Source organism: Periplaneta americana, chromosome 2 (genome assembly GCF_040183065.1).
Source record: "Periplaneta americana isolate PAMFEO1 chromosome 2, P.americana_PAMFEO1_priV1, whole genome shotgun sequence".
In the NCBI taxonomy this organism is placed as follows: Eukaryota; Metazoa; Arthropoda; class Insecta; order Blattodea; family Blattidae; genus Periplaneta; species Periplaneta americana.
This window is the reverse complement of record NC_091118.1, coordinates 188,677,628-188,696,391: the sequence shown is the minus strand read 5'-3', so window position 1 is coordinate 188,696,391 and position 18,764 is coordinate 188,677,628. Positions and strand designations below refer to the sequence as shown.

General features: G+C 34.6%; 1 protein-coding gene across 2 annotated transcripts in view; it reads left to right on the top strand.

Moving 5' to 3' along the window:
* The window catches only part of LOC138694952 (solute carrier organic anion transporter family member 74D-like), a 60,139-nt gene that overhangs the window by 36,311 nt on the left and 5,064 nt on the right, over positions 1-18,764 (top strand). For both annotated transcript variants that reach the window (XM_069819173.1, XM_069819172.1), the window contains exons 9-12: positions 10,648-10,795; positions 15,307-15,473; positions 15,724-15,827; positions 18,021-18,122. In XM_069819173.1, coding sequence (XP_069675274.1) covers positions 10,648-10,795; positions 15,307-15,473; positions 15,724-15,827; positions 18,021-18,122 — 521 coding nt within the window. The remainder of the gene's footprint in view (positions 1-10,647; positions 10,796-15,306; positions 15,474-15,723; positions 15,828-18,020; positions 18,123-18,764) is intronic.

Sequence of the window (18,764 nt, the reverse complement as noted above, 5' to 3'; positions counted from 1 at the left end):
GTCTGTCCAAAACAACGAGTTAGAAAGAGAAGATTATAGAGTGGCCATGTTGTCCTGTACAGCGCTCTTTGCGGTGCCACCGCGAAACACGGCAGATCTGAGCTAAGCGCCCATCTTTGTAAAAATTCGTCTGCTTACAATGTTGTATAACGGAGGTAAGAACTACATAAAAACGAAGAAAAAACATGCTTGTTGTGTGTGCTGCATATAACTGCAATGTCAAAAGGAAAAAGACAACTGATATATCATATTTCATGTAAATTTTATGAAGTTAAGTCCATAGTTTTGTTATTTAGCAGCACTTTTTTTTTTCATGCATAAATGTGTAACAACGTCCGGCATAAACAAAATAAATGGTTCACTGGTAATGCACTTAAACTAAATACGGATAAAACCAATACAATTCCGTTTCAGACCCAGAGAAAAACAAATAGCAATACAATATTAAAACTGTATTTCGACACCGGCATCCTTTATTTCTGCTCCTTCTGTCCTTACTGCTTATACAAGAAGACGATGAGCTGTAGCTTATAAGAAGTAGGCCTATTTCGAAGACAAACGATTAATCAAATAAATGGTTCACTAGTAATAAAGTTAAACTAAATACGGATAAAACCGCTACAATTCCGTTTCAAACCTAGTAATAGCAATCAAATATTAAAATTGTATTTCGACACTCGCATCCAAAATAACGCAAAACTCTGGGGTAGGTCGTATTGTTGTTAGTATTTTGACTGGAAGGACATGAAAGAACATAATTGAGCACCCACGTGCAATAATGGGGTAAGTATGAATATATTTCGTAACTACTTACCCCATTATTGTACGTGGGTGCTCAATTATACACTAATAATTACCTGTGGTGCCACAGGCCTTGAAAGGCTCAGACAGACCAGCCGGCTGTTGGCCTCACGTTCACATTTCGATACTTTACTGTAACAAAAAACTGAAAGCGTGTTTTGTCATGTTTCACCCACGTTACAAGCTTGGAGGTAAAGGTTGTTTACTACACATAGGGCCTACTTTCATTCTATATCTTATGGTATAGTAAATAGTTTTGCAACGTGTAGAGACTGGGAAAACAATTTAATAAAATCATCCGAATCATACTGGTTCATTTTATAGGCAATCTTGCAGGTCGCATTTAAAAGAACCTAGGAATATTAACATTTTCTTCAGTATAATTATTTGCTAGGACTTCTTGTCATACTACATGACAATTTTGCTTAGGTTATTCTTTTAAGCATTCCTTCTAGGAATAGCTCAAGTGTTTTAAATTTAGTGTACATAAGTTTAGATTAAGTTCCTAGCACGTATTTGATGAAATACTAGGTTTTTCCACTTCAGTTTAACTGATTCATGCAAACGAAATTAAGACAGCTGACGATTCTAATGTCAGTTATCACCACGCCCACTTTGTTTTGGGCGCATAAGTTCATTACCGACGGTCGTTCAATTTTCTTCAAACATGGCGGCGCAATGACCACTCTATATCTTTCTCTTTCTAACTCGTTGGTCCAAAACAACTTCCGACCTGAAAAATGGCGCCTTTAGCATGTTACCATGGCAACCATTCAAATCAACCAATCACAAGAGACGCGTAACCATGGTAACGGGACGGTGTTGCCTTGTCTATGTTTACAAGTTGCACGTGAATACCAGGGCCTAGTGGTGAATACAGTGGCCGGAATGACTGAGTTGGCTGGTTAACGCGTGCTTTGTGCGAATTAAAAATATTATTTAGTTGTATTATTGTTTTAGTGTATCGATAATTATTGTGTTTAAATTATATTACACTATTATCTTCGTTGTCATTGGTGGAGTTTATAGTTTCTGCTAGAGTTTTTAAATAGATGACTTGTGCAATGTCGGAAGGAAGGAAAGAAGGCGGAGAATAAATAATATTGGACAAGGTGTCCCGTTAAAGGGTCAAGCGCGAGAGATGGTGTGTTATGTAAGAGAGTATTTTGACAGGAGAAAAAATAATGGCGGGCCTCTTTTACCTTTGGCGCAAGTCGTAATGAGAACTGTTGCTTGTGTTAAAATTAATGAGAGCACTGTTACCAATATTTGAAAAGGAAAAGGCCGTGCAGATTTTTAATCATAAATATTTTTACAGCTTACAATTTTTTCAACGCCTTTCTAACAATATTACATTGAAGAATACCGACACTCATAAAAGTAGAGGCTTCGTATTAAATTAAAACTGTTTTTACAGTTTACAGTCCTTTCGACGCTTTTCTGGCGGTGTTTACATTGAAGAATACCGGTACTACTACTACTACTACTACTACTACTACTACTACTACTAATTATTATTTTTTTTCTATTATTATAGGCTAATAAAAATAATAATGTACACAAATTTTAATGCCCAGTGTTCAACAAATTGGTTAGAAATGTATGTGTTCATGTCAGCCGTTCATTACTGCACTCTATCGGCAGCGCGCTCGCTTACACGAAAGATGGGCAACATGACAACACTGCTCCCCCTTCTGTATAAGCTGTCAAGTCGGAAGTAGTTTTGGTCAAGGTATAGTGGAAACAACAAATGCTTTGACTATGGAAACTGTAACGTAAAATGTAAAACAGGTGACATTGATAATCTGGTAACAAAACATAATGGTACCAGTAGATTATATGATATTACATTACAGATATTGTATTCCATATGTAGATTTTATATTAGCTTTGTAGCTCTGAGAGTGGAACAATTAAAAAATTATACAAAAATATGTAATTTAATTTAATTCATTAGTCTGACCCAATGTTTTGGGTTTTCCTTGCGACACAGAAGAGCTTACAATAAAATTTAAAATGAAAAATTATATAAACAGATTTCAAACAAAAGAGATTAAGACACATAAGAAAAACAGAACTTAGTATAATTTAAATTGAGTGTACACCATAAAGATGCTGGCTAAATATCTCTACAGAAAATGTATTATGGTGGTGACGATGGCATCGTGATGATTTCTTTTCAGCTTGTATTTTTCCTACACTTCACAAAGGTTTTCGGAATTGTGCCTCTCGCTCCGAAGAAGAGAGAGTAACTATGATTTTTTCCATGTTATATTTCGCTAATAGATACATAGGAAGTTAATTAATTTAATTTACAAGCATAAACAATTCATAAGTTGAACAGAAGGTTTGAATATGCAGAAATTTTATTAATTCTGTTTTAAACTTTTTCTCTTGGTCCTTCAAAGCTTTAAGGGGTTAGGTACAGCTTACAACAGTAATTTTTTTGGAAATATTCAACATTTTTTCCTCCATTACTGTATCTTGTACAATAATGAAAACTGGTATATGTAAAACACAGTTCTTCTGCTATATGAAAAAATATTTTTACAGTTTTAAAAAAATTGTATACCGGTATATTTTCTTTTTCAAAATTCAAAATGGTGGCAGTTTACTGTGCAGTGATGAAGCGTTTCCTTCATAACTCATAAACCTGTTAACTTTTTCACGTTCTTTCTCTTTTATTTTATTGCTGAAACTCATGTTTACAATATCATGCTCTTTCAACTACATTTCTTAATAAATAATATTTTTGTTATTTTGTGTTAGAAGAAAATACTGTTATTTGACTATTTTTAAATGAATTTATGTTTTATCAGACAATCTATCAAAGGTAGAGAAGTGATCTTGCATCATATTTTAGATATGACATGCAATAATACACACAAGAAATTTCATCACAGCATGTTGGATATTTTTTTTAGTTATGTGGGAAACGCGTCATCACTGCACAGTGAACTGAATTTTGAAAAAAGAAATATAAATAATTTTTTTTAATCCTAAAATATTTTCTTCATATAGCTAAAGGACAATGTTTTACACATACTAATTTTCATTATTGTACAAGATACAGTAATGGAGGAAAGAAATGTTGAACATTTCCAAAATTTTACTGCTGTAAGGGATGTCAATCAGAGCGTATATGCGCTACGAGAAAGCTTGCGCCACTGGAGCAAGCAGAGCGCGCCAGCTACGAATACGTGCTTCAGTGAGGGGTGTACAGTGTGCAGTTGGCATTAATCATGCACCCAGCGAAATAAACTAGAACTTTTCTATCGACCTCTTGCTGCAAACATAGAAACTGTACCACTAGATTGCAGCTACAAATAATTGATATTGGGAATATAACGTTGTTAAAACATGCATATAATAATGAGGACCTCCTTACCTTTTACAAATGTTTGAGCCCTGAACTGTATCCTATGGTCCGCAAATTTGCAACTCAAATTATAACAATTTTCGGTAGCTCATATGTATGTGAACAATTTTTTTAATTTATGAAGCTAACAAAGTCAAGACTAAGGGCCAAATTATTTGATGACAGTATGCGTGCTACGGTTCGACTTGTTACTTCAAATAACATAGTACCAAATATTACAAGGTTGGTATCGAACAGCAATCGTAGGTGAAATTCATTTTGAAATGTTAATTTTCCTTACTTTCGCCGTTACAGAAGATACAGTAGTAATTTTAATAACCGAGAATGTTCACAAATCATTATATATGTTATGTTATTTGTAAATCAGTATTCGATCAATCAATCAATCAATCAGTCAGTCAGTCAGTCAATCAATCAATGAATCATTCATGTTTATTTGTCAGAATCACATTATCGTAATTATAGCCAATGGTGAATAAAAACAAACAGATTAAAATTCCAAGTTCATATGACTGTCGGCTATAATAGTCTGCAAAACTAACCTTGGCTGACTATTCTGATTAAACTTCATTTTGGAATGTTAATTTTCCTTATTTTCGCCGTTACGGAAGATACAGTAGTAATTTTAATAACCAAGAATGTTCACAAATCATTATATATGTTATGTTATTTGTAAAGCAGTATTCGATCAATCAATCAATCAGTCAGTCAGTCAATCAATCAATGAATCATTCATGTTTATTTGTCAGAATCACATTATCGTAATTATAGCCAATGGTGAATAAAAACAAACAGATTAAAATTCCAAGTTCATATGACTGTCGGCTATAATAGTCTGCAAAACTAACCTTGGCTGACTATTCTGATTAAACTTCATTTTGGAATGTTAATTTTCCTTATTTTCGCCGTTACGGAAGATACAGTAGTAATTTTATTAACCAAGAATGTTCACAAACCATTATATATGTTATGTTATTTGTAAAGCAGTATTCGATCAATCAATCAATCAGTCAGTCAATCAATCAATCAATCAATCAATCATGTTTATTTGTCAGAATCACATTATCGTAATTATAGCCAATGGTGAATAAAAACAAACAGATTAAAATTCCAAGTTCATATGGCTGTCGACGATAATAGTCTGCAAAACTAACCTTGGCTGACTGTTCTGATTAAACTTCATTTTGGAATGTTAATTTTCCTTATTTTCGCCGTTACGGAAGATACAGTAGTAATTTTAATAACCAAGAATGTTCACAAATCATTATATATGTTATGTTATTTGTAAAGCAGTATTCGATCAATCAATCAATCAATCAGTCAGTCAATCAATCAATGAATCATTCATGTTTATTTGTCAGAATCACATTATCGTAATTATAGCCAATGGTGAATAAAAACAAACAGATTAAAATTCCAAGTTCATATGACTGTCGGCTATAATAGTCTGCAAAACTAACCTTGGCTGACTATTCTGATTAAACTTCATTTTGGAATGTTAATTTTCCTTATTTTCACCGTTACAGAAGATACAGTAGTAATTTTATTAACTAAGAATGTTCACAAATCATTATATATGTTATATTATTTGTAAAGCAGTATTCGATCAATCAATCAATCAATCAGTCAGTCAATCAATCAATGAATCATTCATGTTTATTTGTCAGAATCACATTATCGTAATTATAGCCAATGGTGAATAAAAACAAACAGATTAAAATTCCAAGTTCATATGACTGTCGGCTATAATAGTCTGCAAAACTAACCTTGGCTGACTATTCTGATTAAACTTCATTTTGGAATGTTAATTTTCCTTATTTTCGCCGTTACAGAAGATACAGTAGTAATTTTAATAACCAAGAATATTCACAAACCATTAAATATGTTATGTTATTTGTAAAGCAGTATTCGATCAATCAATCAATCAATCAGTCAGTCAGTCAATCAATCAATCAATCACCATGTTTATTTGTCAGAATCACATTATCGTAATTATAGCCAATGGTGAATAAAAACAAACAGATTAAAATTCCAAGTTCATATGACGGTCGGCTATAATAGTCTGCAAAACTAACCTTGGCTGACTATTCTGATTAAACTTCATTTTGGAATGTTAATTTTCCTTATTTTCGCCGTTACAGAAGATACAGTAGTAATTTTATTAACCAAGAATGTTCACAAATCATTATATATGTTATGTTATTTGTAAAGCAGTATTCGATCAATCAATCAATCAGTCAGTCAGTCAATCAATCAATGAATCATTCATGTTTATTTGTCAGAATCACATTATCGTAATTATAGCCAATGGTGAATAAAAACAAACAGATTAAAATTCCAAGTTCATATGACTGTCGGCTATAATAGTCTGCAAAACTAACCTTGGCTGACTATTCTGATTAAACTTCATTTTGGAATGTTAATTTTCCTTATTTTCGCCGTTACAGAAGATACAATAGTAATTTTAATAACCAAGAATGTTCACAAACCATTATATATGTTATGTTATTTGTAATTCAGTATTCGATCAATCAATCAATCAATCAGTCAGTCAGTCAGTCAATCAATCAATGAATCATTCATGTTTATTTGTCAGAATCACATTATCGTAATTATAGCCAATGGTGAATAAAAACAAACAGATTAAAATTCCAAGTTCATATGACTGTCGGCTATAATAGTCTGCAAAACTAACCTTGGCTGACTATTCTGATTAAACTTCATTTTGGAATGTTAATTTTCCTTATTTTCACCGTTACAGAAGATACAGTAGTAATTTTATTAACCAAGAATGTTCACAAATCATTATATATGTTATATTATTTGTAAAGCAGTATTCGATCAATCAATCAACCAATCAGTCAGTCAATCAATCAATCAATCAATCAATCATGTTTATTTGTCAGAATCACATTATCGTAATTATAGCCAATGGTGAATAAAAACAAACAGATTAAAATTCCAAGTTCATTTGGCTGTCGGCTATAATATTCTGCAAAACTAACCTTGGTTGACTATTCTGATTAAACTTCAGTTTGGAATGTTAATTTTCCTTATTTTCGCCGTTACAGAAGATACAGTAGTAATTTTAATAACCAAGAATGTTCACAAATCATTATATATGTTATGTTATTTGTAAATCAGTATTCGATCAATCAATCAATCAATCAATCAGTCAGTGAGTCAGTCAATCAATCAATGAATCATTCATGTTTATTTGTCAGAATCACATTATCGTAATTATAGCCAATGGTGAATAAAAACAAACAGATTAAAATTCCAAGTTCATATGGCTGTCGACGATAATAGTCTGCAAAACTAACCTTGGCTGACTATTCTGATTAAACTTCATTTTGGAATGTTAATTTTCCTTATTTTCGCCGTTACAGAAAATACAGTAGTAATTTTAATAACCAAGAATGTTCACAAATCATTATATATGTTATGTTATTTGTAAAGCAGTATTCGATCAATCAATCAATCAATCAGTCAGTCAGTCAATCAATCAATGAATCATTCATGTTTATTTGTCAGAATCACATTATCGTAATTATAGCCAATGGTGAATAAAAACAAACAGATTAAAATTCCAAGTTCATATGGCTGTCGGCTGTAATAGTCTACAAAACTAACCTTGGCTGACTATTCTGATTAAACTTCATTTTGTAATTTTCCTATTTTCTCTATTATTGAAGATAGTAATTGTAATAACCAAGAATATTCAGAAATCATTCTATATTTTACGTTATTTTTAAGTTACTAAAACAGTACTCGGCTATAATAATCCACAAAACTAATCTTGGCTGACTACTGTAAAGCATATATAAATTATTCAGCTATCAGATAATTGCATTTAATATAAATGTATAAACAAATGTGTAACGAATTATTATATCTGGACACCAGATCATTTTCACTTTGTCCGCCCTGTGTCTTGCTCGTTTCTGTGTTTACGGAATTCCACTCCAGCACGTAAGCACGCGAAGGAATCGAACGTCGTTCATGCGCTCTTTCTTTGACATCACTGTTAAAAAAGCAGTGCATTGGAGACTGGGAGATTATAATACATGAATAGTCAACTGTTTTTCTTTTATAACAGCAGACAAGCTAACATTCTCATTGGGGCAGATAAAAAAGTTTTTTTTTTCCCCACGATGTTAATAATGTCAAAACAATTGCTTAAACAAATTTTGGCCACTCGAGTGCAACTATGAGGGCCGTAAAAATAAGTTTCCCTGCGCCGTTTACAGAAAGAAAACACAATTTCATTCGAAAAAAATTATTGGACCAGATACGATAACTTTTGAACTATTTTTTAACATATTCCCCACTGGAACTGAGATATTTGTCATATCATGGGATTGGCAGAGAGGCGCAGATGGCTGTCACACACTGGTTTCGATCCCAGACGGCAGAGTTCTACGACACAGGGATACAAAAGCTGATGTCAATTTCGGTAGGGAATACGTTTAAAAATAGTTGAACAATTCCTGTATCTGCTCCAATAAATCTTTCCATGAAATTGTATTTTCTTTCTGTAAACAGCCCCATGGAAACTTATATTTTACGGCCCCCGTAATTGCGCTCAAATAATCAAAATTTGTATAAGCACTTGTTTTGACATTATTAACATGGTGTAAAAAAACTTTTTTATTTGTTCCCATGAGAATGTTAACTTGTGAGAGTAATAGATGGATGATCTGTTGTTTTGTATTGTGAATTTTATTTCAACTCAACAATAGGATTTTATTCTTCCAACAATAATTCCTTTCTACAATTCACCTTAAACGCTCTCGTCAACAATAGGATTTTCACTCAACACAGTATTCGTTATAGCACTCCACTGACGGCAATGACAATTTACTTGGACTATTACGAACAACAATGAACTGTTAATCTTAACTAATATTTACAAAGAACTATTTACAAATCAGAACTGTTAGTTTTCAGTTCACAGTTCTTCTAGCTCAGTCACTCGAGTTCACAGTATCTCGAACCACAGACCTTCAGAGACAGTCCACTGTACTCGAACTCAGGTCCCTCCAACTGCGGTCCACTGCACTCGAACTCAGATCCCTCCAACTGCGGTCCACTGCACTCGAACTCAGGCCTTCGGATGCTGACGCAGTTGCGGACGCACACTCGAGTCGAACTCCGGTACACAAGACTGGCTTGCTTGCTCTGTTCACTGGCTGAATAAACTGGAACTGGAACTGCCCAAGTTCGTTCACGTTTCTTCTTTTATAGCTAAACTATCGTTGCGAGAAAGTACGAGTTCTGGATAGATCGCGATATTTCGACGCGTGTCTCCATTCTCGAATCATCTCGCAAGCTGCTGCTCCCCTCCTTCACCGCGCGTAGCCATGCCCCAGGAGGCAGATGCGCGCGCACCCCGCCCAACACAAGGCCGACTTAGCCTCTCCTCCGTCGGTCGTGAGATCGAATCTCACGTGGGCGTCACAGTATTAATATTTTGATTGTTACACAATATTAATTCATGAATTATCTTCATTTTAACATTAAATATTATCCGGGAAATAATGTACTCATAAGGTAAGGTCAAGATTTCTAAATGTTGGAAAATCTTTGTAAGAATATCCTTTCATGCATACTTGTTAATATTCCTAGGGCTTCAATTTGATGTCAATTTCGGTAGGGAATAGGTTTAAAAATAGTTGAACAATTCCTGTATTTGCTCCAATAAATCTTTCCATGAAATTGTGTTTTTTTTTCTGTAAACAGCCCCATGGACACTTATATTTTACGGCCCCCGTAATTGCGCTCAATTTGTATAAGCACTTGTTTTGACATTATTAACATGGCGGAAAAAAAAAAAACTTTTTTATCTGTTCCCATGAGAATGTTAACTTGTGAGATTAATAGATGAATGATCTTGTTGTTTGTATTAATATTTTGATTGTTACACAATATTAATTCATGAATTACTTTCATTTTTAACATAAAATATTATCCGGAAAATAATCTACTCATAAGGTAAGGTCAAGATTTCTAACTGTTGGAAAATCTTTATAAGAATGTCCTTCCATGCATACTTGTTAATATTCCTAGGGCTTCAATTTGTAAAACAAAAATATGTTCATTTTCGTAAGAGTTAGTCCAGAATATTAATACATGTTTGATTTCATTCATTGGCTAAACGTCGTAGAGGTTCGTGTGAAAAAATTACCGGCACTTAATAGAATCAGGATGCAAGGAAGAGAAAACACCACTCCGAAACCAAGTTTGTGTTAGCCCGGCAAGAAATTGTTGAAATCCACAATTATAAGATTGAGGTTATGTAACGTAGACAGGAATGTAATTCACAATATAAAAAAAATTAATTGCATAAATGTGTTCCGTTAAAAATTAAGTCTCCATCAATCCAAAGATAAGTACTTTCTATATCAAGGATGAGATTCAAGTAGTGATGGAAAGTATATGAAAAAACGTTTATTTTAATCTTGCAGCTGGAATCTAACAGCGGCCTGCAACAGCGGCTGTGACTGTGGCACCATGCTCAAGTACTCTCCAGTATGCTCGTCAGATAGCAGCACCACATTCTACTCGGCCTGTCATGCGGGCTGCACTACAATTGAAATGATAAATGGTACCAAGGTACGCCACGCTAATTATTATGTCGCTAACGAGTCTGATATGATCACAGAGTTAGTACAGGGACATCATTTTATTTTTACTTCAATTTTTATTGTACCTGAGTTTTTGAATGTACTTCACTCCCACCCCTTCTACTAATGAAGTTCCCCTCTACACACAGATCCAAGACCGCATATAGTAAACAGCACTGAGTGAGTATAGTACGTTCCAGAAATATGTTCCCGTTTTCCAGTGACGAAAGAGCTTTCAATATTGAATCATATTTTCGCACAGGTACTGTCCGTTTGCCTACGTCGCATCCCGATTTCCCCCACCTGCTTCTGTTCGCCCCTCTGCAAAACCATGGCTGTCTTAGCTCTTTTCTGAAAACATTAATTTCTGTTAGGAATTGGACGTTTACGTAATATTATACAACTGTTTAAAATAACTTAAATAAAAGGGCCTCGTTAAGTAATTCACTGTCACGTGATTTTCCCCCTTTCTACGATCCTGCGACATAACCACTTGGACAGTAGATATCATGTCTGAGTAATTTTATCTGTGCAGTCGGGCAGAAGTGAAGATTGAATTTACAGTACATAAGGTACTCTTTTTTAGAGTAGGTACAGAATTATTTCAACATGAGTTACTAGTACGAAGGACGAAACTGGCAATTGGAATTAGATGCAATAGTCTATAGTACGATAATATGCACAAAAGAACTGAAGCCTGTATCGAAATGAACGGCCACCATTTTCAAAAATGTTTTTAAATATCCATATTATGATTATTTTTCAATTTAACTTCATTCTCTATATTGTACGCTAATGTGCTGTAGACAGTATACAGTAATATACACTGCATAATGAATACGTTCGAATGGCTAACTCAGTTCGTGAGTAAAAACACTTATTCTTAATACAGTACTGTATTAAGATTAAACAAAAACCTAATGAAAATTATCGAACTCAAAATCGCGATATTTCCTAGTTTACATAAATGGATAAACTACTTTTCTTCCCTCCTATACCTAGTAAAGTGATTTGTTTGTGTGTTACGCAAGTATCATCGAACTACAGTCGTGGAAGGGGGAGCAATCTGTGTTTCCGGTTCTCTAAAGGTATAGCCAGGTTAATATTAAAAATGTTAGTAAAAATAAAATGATGTCCCTGTATAATATAGAGAGGGTGTACAGTTGCGCAGAATGGTTCACGTGACTTTGGGACGAACGAAGCCGATTTCTGTTCAGTGACATAGGAGCGTAAAGATTTTTTTTATGGGAAATACTGTGATTTTTTTTCGATCTAGAACAATAAGTAGAAATATTCCGTTGCTCCTATTAATAAATAATAATAATATACTATTCTCAGATGAACAGCGAGAGTTTGGACAATTAGTGAACTTCATTATACCTTGGTACTGGTATAAACTTAATGCCCTGACACTTAGACTTGGTATGTTTATTTATTTATTTATTTATTTATTTATTTATTTATTTATTTATTTATTTACTTACTTATTTTATTTATTTATTTATTTATTTATTTATTTATTCTGGTGTAGTTAAGGCCATCAGGCCTTCACTTCCACAACACCAGGACCGCTGGTCTGTTTACTTTGCGATTTAATTCTCTTTCAGACTTGTATTCAAAGTTTTTCATGTCGCTGCATTATTAATATGGCAACAGTTCATCGTAAATTAGTCTTTGTATAAAACACATGCTGGTGAAGAATTTATGGAAAGGAGAACGTGGCCTGTTGCACGTCGCATGCGTCGGTTCAGAAAAACCAAGGCTTAAGTGGAACCTGTTTCCATGCGTACACCCGTTAATGCTACTACTACTACTACTACTACTACTACTACTACTACTACTACTACCACTACTACTACTACCACTACGACCACTACCACTACCACTACGACCACTATCACTACCACTGCTACTACTACCGTAATTTCCCATAACTATGATCCTGGAACACAACTATGGTCCATGATACAACCATTCAAAGAACATTGTAGAAGTAACATAGACCGTTTGTAGATAGCTGCAGTGACTTAAAACTACAATACAGCAAAAATATAGATAAACGAGGTACTACGGTATGAAGTACAAAATTTGAATGGTTGTATCGTGGACCATAGTTGTGTTTCAGGACCATAGTTATGGAAAATGAAGGTACTACTACTACTACTACTACTACTACTACTACTACTACTACTACTACTACTACTACTACTACTGCTGCTGCTGCTACTACTACTGCTACTGTTGCTGCTGCTGCTACTACTACCATTATCACTATTATTATTATTATTATTATTATTATTATTATTATTATTATTATTATTGTAACTTTTATTCAACAATAATGTGACTTTTATTTCTATCTTTAACTACACAACCGTCAACAATGGGTATTCCAAGCAACACAGTAGTCGTTATTGCACTCCACCGAACGACAATGACATTTCACGTGTATTATTGAGAAGAACAACATTGTACTCCTAATTTCAACTAATGTTCACAAAGCACTATGTACAAAACAAAACTGTCAGTTCTCAGTTCACAGTTCGTTCGTCTTGGCTAGTTCTTCTAGCTCACTCACTCAAATTCACGGTACGTCGAATCCCAAGTCTTCCAGATACAGTTCCCTGCACTTCGAACCCAAGACTTCCAGATACAGTTCACTGCACTTCGAACTCGAGACTTCCGGATACGCCGCACTCGCCTGGACGCTGCCACAGTTGCGGACCTACTCAAGTTCACTGCACGTCGAACTCAAGTTCACCTTGCTCCAAGACTTGGAAGACTAGCTACCTCTCGCAGCTGACTAACCAACTGCTGGCTCACTCGCACCTTTTATTTATTAAATCACACTTTCGCGAATCTTCGGTTCGCGTGGCTTTGCGAAACTTCCAGAAGGATACGCTTCTAGATGTCCCCTCCTGCTCCCTCTGCTCCGCGTCGCCCTGCGCCTTCCCTCGCACTAGATGCGTGCGCAACTTCCGAGGCAACCAGATCTTCCAACATGGCGCCACATTATTATTATTATTATTATTATTATTATTATTATTATTGTTATTATTATTATTATTATTATTATTATTATTATTATTATTATTATTATTATTATTGTATGACTTGAGGCTTTCCCGTCGTTTGATATAGAATAACTCTTCTCGGGTTCTCAGCCAGGTGAGTTGGAGATTAGATTCCAGCTAGCTCTGCCATCTTCTTCAGGGATGAAGATGCCCTGAAGAAGATGGCAGAGCTAGCCGTCGAAAGCTTGGAATCTAATCTCCAACTCACCTGGCTGAGAACCCGAGAAGAGTTACTATTATTATTATTATTATTATTATTATTATTATTATTATTATTATTTATTTTATTAAGGAATAAGAAGAAAATAATGATAATGTACCCTGAATATGTTGTCACATCAACCTGTTGCGTTTATGGATCTTTCTTAGGAGCAGATATGTTGTGCAGTGGAAAAGTTGTCGGCTAAATATAATTAATATTAATATTACAGTATAAACAACATTTTAGTATAATACCCATTATGTTAGTGAAACTGTCCCTGATTGATGCAAGAACGATTACTTTTCCGTTGATGACTTTACTCACTATAAACCATGTGTGATATTGCGTTTTCATATATAGTCCGGATCAGCTTACTTAATACCCCAAGGGTGAAACCTAACCATTTTTCCACTATTACTAAATATGCTAGTGGAGTATAGTGATTTTCTAGCTCTCAGGTTTAATTTTCGTTTACCAACTTCGTTTCGAATTTAGGGTACTGACAAATACTACAACTGTAGTTATTTTCTAACTGTTATGTTGGCAGCAATGATTTCGGTTTACAGTAAAGCAAACTGATGAAAATGCAAGTAGGTAAATACATTTTAGGTTAGGTCTCTTGAATCGTAAACTCTTTAGTCAAAGCAATAAATTTCATGTAGCATGGCAAAATAAATTGTAATATTAGATCATACTAATCCTAACCACCAAGATAATATCCGAGATGTCCAGGAGGAAAATACACTATTTCATAAATAAATTATTGAAACATTTAGGAAACACCTCGCTGCATAAAGATGAGATGTGGTAAATAAGCAAGACATTGTTAGTGTTAATACTGTATTATTATCATTATTATTATTATTATTATTATTATTATTATTATTATTATTATTATTATTATTATTTCAGTACGTAACATTGTGATTTTACCCTCTTTGGTGATATCTGGTATTAGTTGGCAACACTGAAGAGACGACCAAATTAGACTTTTAGGAACTACACTTACATGATCTTCACTATAGTCTTGGAAACGACTCTCTATCTGGTATACCACGTTCTGTTTTTCTCTAGTCGTGACAGTTGCTGTCCCATCATCACCTTGAAGTGTGACTAGCGATTCTATGGTTTTCCTGCCTCTTCTCCCTAACCCGCAATATCACGTCGTTATTACGTTGCACACAGATTTGAAGAAAGTTTTGATGTAACATTCTGTTCTTACAGACGTACGGAAACTGCAGCTGTATCGGGGAGGATGGTGGAGGCTGGGCTACAGAAGGTCAGTGCCCAGTAGACTGCACCACAAAGTTCACGATATACCTCGTGGCCAGGTGTATCCTCACCTTCTTCGGCTCTTCCGGCAGGGCTGGTAACGTTATCGTACAGTTCAGGTATGCACAGTAGCGCTTCTTTCTGTATCATATCTGTTACGCATAACGTTTTCAGTCAACCATAGCACGTGCAAAGTTCTACGTTGTATTCTATGTAGTCTGTGAATGTCCCAGAAAATTGTTCCGTATAATTTTCAACATTAAGTCGTGTCAAACAGAGCACTTAGAAATCGTTTTCAACATCGTGAAATAAACACTGAGTATGACAATGAATATTATGCTGAGCTGCATCACTGCAATTCTGTTCCAGATGTGTGGCTGAAGACGACAAGTCAATGTCAGTCGGCTTCACTGAAGTTCTGATCTGTGCTCTGGCTTTAATACCCGGACCAGTTGTGTTTGGAGTACTGCTAGGTAACATTCACTGCGTTAATTTCCTTCTTACTACTTAAGCCCAGGTAAAAAAATTAATCAGACTTACAGCCTTACTTCAAAATGTGGCGCATACTCACCTCAAGGAAAGGTCTTCAGCTGGGACCTATCCTGGCTGTCGGTGACTTTGAGTTGAGAGACTACAACTAGATTACTCTTTCTGTGCATAGTAAATGAATTCATTTAGGCCTATGTGTCTTTTAAAATATGACAGTTTAAAATGAAATATAAGCATCAATAACATGCACAAGATCATAAAGTAACAAATACGGCGTAATGATAAAGAATATAATGAGAAATAAATGCACTCATCATAAGATTATTGTTTTTTTAATAAAACAGAATGTTAACTTATTTTCAAAACCAATCCATATTGAACATATTTTCCAAAGACAATCTGTTTTCAACGTATTTTCAAATCTATTTTACACATGTTTATATATTCATCTATTTATATTCAACATGCTTCCAAATCCACTCTATATTCAACATATTTCGAAATCCAATCTATATACACCATACTTCCAAATCTAATCAATATTCGATAACTTCCAAATCAAATCTACTCGTATATCCAACAATGGTATTTCCAATAATCCAATCTATATACAACATACTTCCAAATCTAATCAATATTCGATAACTTCCAAACCAAATCTACTCGTATATCCAACAATGGTATTTCCAATAATCCAATCTATATAAACATACTTCCAAATCTAATCAATATTCGATATACTTCCAAATCAAATCTACTCGTATATCCAACGAAGATATTTCCATTAATCCAATCTCTATTCAACATACTTCAAACTGCAATATATATTCAACATATTTCCAAATCCAATCTATGTTCAACATATTTCCAAATCTAATGTATATTCAACATATTTCCAAATTTAAACTCTATTCAACATATTTTCAAATCTATTCTATATTCAACATATTTTCAAATTCAAACTATAACTCTAGAGTATCTTTGGCAGATTACTAATCTCTATAGCAAATGTTGAAAATTGTTTATTTATTTGATTGTAAATTCACTTAATGGCGAGTCAAATTAAGTAAAAATTTTGATTCCCTGCCACGAGCTGCGCAGATGTTTATTCTTTATTCCTTATTGTAAGCAGCTGTTTTCGACATTTTGTTTTAGTCACTGAAAATGCAATACACATTAAATCAACGGCTCTTCCTTGTGAAGCAATAATGGATTACGAATTCAATTACAGCTACTCAAAGGTAGAATTTGGTGTTCGTAATCCCCGCCCAAAGAAACACAATACTGGGACTGGTAAACAAACTGGAAACAACTGGATCTCTAAAAGAATAATGATTTTGATGACAATAAATATACAGAATAAAGAATAAACATCTGCGCATCTCGCAGGGGCGTATTTTGCGGGCTACCATGGCTACCGGCTCAACTGTAATTTCAATGACGAAGTCATCAAAGTATTTTCGTCCCAATCAAGACGTCTGGAATTCGCATATAAATAGGTAAGGAATTTTATTATAGGGATTTTAAAATATATTTTGCGTAATAATAGGGTCAGCGGTAGCCCAGACCCTTAAACCAGTATACGCCTCTGGCATCTCGTGACAGGGAATCAAAACTCCTGCTTAATTTGACATAAAAAAATTGGTCATTAAGTGAATTCCCAGCCGAATAAATAAATAATTTTCAACATTTGCTAAAGAGGTTAGTAATCTTCCAAAGATACTTTACATTTGAGGTATAACAAATTGTGGCTAACATCATTCGTTTTGAAATAAATAAAGAAAGAAATGTGTTAGTTCTATATAAATTACTCTGTAGTTTCACTTCAAAAATAATTAATATTAAGGAAGATGTCCCAACTCTTTTTGTCGCCATTTGCAAATTTTGGCCATGGTCAGTTGGAATATAATTTCATTAAGGTACTGGTATCCACAAAACAGCTTTAAAATTAATTTACATATTTGAAAAGCCAAAAAAATATAGTTTCATGTAAAATATAAAGGAAATATGTAATTTGTATCAGATGTGTGTATATGTCTAATATCTAACATTCAGTGTTAATACACAAGGAATAAGTATTCTAATTAGCGATGATTACTACTTATCCCTAAATGACGGACTCTAGTAATGGTGTAACATCAGGACATACCATAATGTTATCACGGGACATGTTTCAGATTCGGCGTGCCTCGTATGGGGGCAAACGTGTGGGGAGTCCGGCAACTGTTGGCTGTACAACGGACAAAAATTGGGCTACCTTGTCAATTTCACTGCTACAGGTGTGTCAAAAGTTATTATCCAGGAAGCCAGGCGACGATACAAAACAAAAGATGTGAGAGCTAATGAATGAGATATACGGGGTGTATCCGAGGTGGTGTTACAAACTTTCAGGGATACTGGCGAAGGGCACATGTATCAATTTGAGATAAGGAACCATGGTCCGGAAATGACTGAGTCGAAAGTTATGAGCAAAAATAGTCGTGTGGAAATGGAATTGTAATTTGGCACCACGTGCCCTCCTTCCCTTAACCTTTGGAAAAGTCGTGGAAAGATGGTATGGGCCTGATGTCTCCTATGTGGGTACTTGCAACGATACAATCTGTGAGCTTGTCTACTGTTCCCATTGGCTCATCCTTATTCGAAAATCAGGTCTGCTTACTCCGCTCTCGTGTATTCCTCCATTTCACTAGGACTGATCGATTGGACACTGCAACTTGTACACATACACTGCTGTCTACAGACGTGCATATCAGGACCGACCATGTCCGTTACACATTACGCTATCTGCATTGCTTAGTGTAGTTCCCTGTCCCCATCCCTCAGACAGCGCACTGAATGGAATACTGTAAGTCATACATGGGCACAATTTTCGGTTACGTGAGGCACTCGATTTGAAATAGTTTGTTTACTAGGAGAGGAGA